Here is a 4,103-nt window from a genome sequence, read left to right on the forward strand (position 1 = left end):
TGATGGGAAGTTTTTTCAGTAACAAGATTACAAAATTTTGTAACATACGAGGTTACAAATTTTTGTAACTACTGTGTACAAGTATTTGCTTCCTGGTTACAAAATTTTGTAACATAAGATGTTACGAATTTTCGTAACTACTGTGTACATGTATTTGCTTCCTGGTTACAAAATTTTGTAACATTTTGTGCTGTTGTGCGCAGTAGTTGCCGACACCCAAAAATTAGTAGTATTTCCTCATTGCCGTTCCGGAAGGGTCATATTAGTAACCTAATGCCTCTTTCATCAGAAGTGCACAGTGTATTACCCGTTCGAGCATTGCTAAAGTCAGTTTTAGCTAAACTACTTTGCTAAATCTTGACTTTTCCCCGGAGCAAAGAATGTTCCGAGGAGGACGGAACTAATCAGTGACACTGCAAGTCACTGATACAAAAATGAAGTAGCGTGTAGAAACCGCTACAGTCAGATGTGGAAAACGTTGCCATACCCAACCGAGGAGAGTTGGCAGGTATACCTACCTAGGGTATACCCTGCGCGCGTTGATATTAAACCAATTATATCTGACGCATGGTTGACTTTTTGAACAAAAACTTTTATATTCACTGAAGGTCATTGTCTTATAGAGCATACAGCGTAAAATTAAATGTTAGTTTCGTGTCAAAATTTGAGTTTTATGCAAAGAAATGGTTATTGTTAGAGACGCTCTGACCGTTGCGCCATCTAGCGGCAGTTGCTAGCGACACACAAAATCTTAAAATCTCTCGAGTCGAAGAGATTTGCCTTCGGTAGGCAGCAAAGGCAGCCATTCTCTGCTCTCACACTAAGTTTTACAGGAGAGTGTACAAGGTTTTTTTTTTTTTGTTTTTTTTTTTGCTGGCTGCAATAGCACATTTCTGAACCATATGGTACAAACTTTTGTAATTGGGACACAAAAATTTGTAATGCGTGGATGCAAAAATTTGTAACATCCTATGTTACAAATTTTTATATCAAGTTAACGAAAAATAATACCAGGATTAGGACAAACTGTAACAATGTTACAAATATTTGTAACAATTACTAAAACCTGCAACAGTTACAAAAATTTGCATTCGTATTGTTAAAGTTTGTACGTCGATTACAATTTTTTGAAACAATTACAAAATTTTGTCACAACATTACAAATTTTTGAATCAGTATCCAAGGTTACAAAATTTTGTTTCAAAATTGATACTAGAACTTGTAACTTTTTTTAGAGTGAAGCTCACACTTATCACAAAATCAACATGTATCTGCATATTATGTGAATTGGTTACGCTGGTTATGCATAAATTGGTATCTTGGAGAAAGTGCGTGCTTGGGCATTCCCTCAGCATCCATCTGGTGTATCTCGTAGCTTCGGTGCTGCGTATGTCCCATGGACCGGCGTCGCTCTTTCTCTGGAAGCTGACCGTGTGGTTGTTTTGTATTGAACCTATCGTGAATACGGGTATATTTTTTAAAAACATTCTCATTTATTTAATGAGAGCGTGATTTCGCACAAACGCAACGCGTGCATGACAGCAACATTCCGGACAAGAGTATAAACGCCTGCTGGCAAAACAATTAAAGAAAGATCACATCGACAAACAAGTTCCATTTTCCTTTAAATTCCCCAACATATATCCCTGGAAAAAAGCTACTCAGCTTGCTCTGATAGCTTAAACTACACTAGGGACACAGAACTTTAGAATTCCATATTCTACTATGTCTAAAGGAACGGTAAATTATACATAAATATCAGATCAATTCCTCCCCAGTGCAACCTTTAAATAAATACAATGAGTATCAAAACTAAAGTTAAAGTTAAAAATAATTTGAGTTCATTTCCCCGCCTCTAAGACAACAAATTGGCATGGCACAATACCTTTTCCCTACAATGAATCACGAGCAGAAGAAAACGGTACTAGGCATACTAAACAAAAGACAATGTCAGAATTACTAAATGATTTCAATACACAACGCCTTTGACAACGCTCAAAAGTCAATAACTTTCTGGTGTATGTATATATCATTAACCTTTTACACCTTAAAAGTCATCATCACTGCAAAGCCCGCTACATTTAAAAATTAAAAACAAACTAAAATGACACAGAATATCAGCAGATCAACAATTATTGCTATATGTCTTTAGAACTCTAGAAATTGACTAGCTAATTATTACTCTATGCAAACACGGGTCCCTTTGCTTGACATCAATGAACTACAGCTGCCGAATTTATTTGCTGCGTACTGTGGGACGGATTCGCACCTACCCTGCTTGGTAGATTAATTATCTATTTACTAGCAAACAAATACTGTTTTCCCTAATGCATCACAATTATTTCTATTCACTGTCACGAAGCCGCGTTAGCCAGCCTAAGCACACGGATACATACCAGGTCTCTGGTTCGTCTGGACAAAAGTAAGTTAGGAGTTTCATCGATATTCGTGCGTTTCTCTCCGCCCATTGCGTGCGTTCTCCATGGATTAGACTGTACCGCATGCACGCGTGCCAACGGGTTGCCTACTCGCTCGGGCCGGAAGGCGCCTTGGTCAGAGACGATAGGCAAACGCGCTCGCAAGCATCCGGAGCAGCTTAAACCGAAATGGGCGTGGCGAACCAGACACATGGTATAGTTCGATTCATAACTTGTCTACTAGCCGCAGAGCCAAGCACAGCACTCCAAGCATTCGTCATTTCTCGCACTCACAGCAACCCTTCCCCTTGCAAAGGATGAAGAGAATTTCCAGTGCATATCTATTCTTGGACAAGATGAGTCCTCTCTTACCAAATAAGTTTAACCACCATACTGGCAAAGATCTCATCTTCCATAACGTAAAACCACCTCTTTCATTTTGTCTGGCCAGAGGTAGTGATGCATTGTACAAACTAACGCTCTCTGCACAGAAAAAATAAAATCCAACAAAACACCACCAGAATGGGCTTTCATGACAGGAAATCATTTTCTAGTACACCCAGAGACCACAACAAAATTTCTTTCTAGCATAACATTCATAAGAATTGACATGTGTAAATGGTAAATTCACAGCAAAATAGATAAAAAATCCCCAAAAGTAAAGGAAAAATTATTTTACACTTCGATGTTTAGTACAATGCCAAAGAATTGGCTGCGGCATGACTACAGAGTAGTCGTGAGGATGTTCAGTCATGAAATCATCCGCAGTCAATACCTGCTCCTAGTTCAAAATCCCGGTGTATCCCTTAAGGATAGATATACAGGGCTCTGATGTTTCATCTACTGTTCGTAATCGGTATCGTTATCCACCAGAGCCCGAGGGAGGGGGGATACGCCGTCGACCCGTCAGCGATGTCGATGTTGTTGATCAGGTGGAGTAGCAGCAGCAGCAGGGAGGTGGAGGGTCGCTGCTGCCTGTATGGTCGTCCGCGTCCTGGCCGTCCCCCCCAGCCTACGCCGCCAGCCGCCTGGCCGCGAGGAGCGCCGCGGCCGCTGCGGCCGCCAGCACGGAGGACGCCGAGAACGGCGCGCTGCCGCTGGTGTGGCAGAAGTTGAGGTCGCAGCCGTTGGCGGCCTTCGCCAGCTTGGTGCGCAGGTGGTTCCACGAGCACAGCCCCACCTGGCAGCCCTCCATCTCCACGATGCGCTCCCGCAGGTAGAACATGACCCGGTGCCGCTCACCCTGGTCGCACCTGGAAGCGCGGAGAGTAAAGAGTTACACCCTGCGGCCAGCAGCGCCGTGCAGCCTCTTGTGCTGCAGAGCTGCAGTAGTATAGTATACGCACGTGTAGAAGACGGCGGCCAGGTTGGCGGCGAACGAGCCGATAAAGGAGGTCCTGAAGGCGCGCTTGGCCTGCTGCTCCATGTTGCTGGCCATGAGCGGGACGGGGTCCTTGGCCACGCCCAGCGCGGCCAGCATCATGTGCAGCGCCGAGTCGTGCGTGAAGTAGAAGACGCCCGTCGGCGGCGGGATGCTCTCGAACGCCGCGCCGCCCGACATCTCCGCGCGCCTGCAACAGCCAAACAGATCGATCCGCCGGGTCACATTTAACGACCAGTCAGCCAGTGGCAGTGGCGGGCCGCGGCGGTGGCGGCTGGGGGGACGGGAGGGAAAAGGGGCGGAGG

General features: G+C 44.5%; 1 protein-coding gene across 3 annotated transcripts in view; it reads right to left on the reverse strand.

Moving 5' to 3' along the window:
• Positions 1–1,471: 1,471 nt before the first annotated feature.
• The window catches only part of LOC113206001 (multiple inositol polyphosphate phosphatase 1-like), a 9,318-nt gene continuing 6,686 nt past the window's right edge, over positions 1,472–4,103 (reverse strand). For all 3 annotated transcript variants that reach the window (XM_052264170.1, XM_052264168.1, XM_052264169.1), the window contains exons 8-9: positions 3,764–3,988; positions 1,472–3,670 (exon numbers count right to left, since the gene is read on the reverse strand). In XM_052264170.1, coding sequence (XP_052120130.1) covers positions 3,430–3,670; positions 3,764–3,988 — 466 coding nt within the window. In that variant the 3' untranslated portion in view covers positions 1,472–3,429. The remainder of the gene's footprint in view (positions 3,671–3,763; positions 3,989–4,103) is intronic.

The sequence above is a fragment of the Frankliniella occidentalis genome, unplaced genomic scaffold (assembly GCF_000697945.3).
Source record: "Frankliniella occidentalis isolate FOCC.00 unplaced genomic scaffold, Focc_3.1 Scaffold16, whole genome shotgun sequence".
Taxonomy (NCBI): domain Eukaryota; kingdom Metazoa; phylum Arthropoda; class Insecta; order Thysanoptera; family Thripidae; genus Frankliniella; species Frankliniella occidentalis.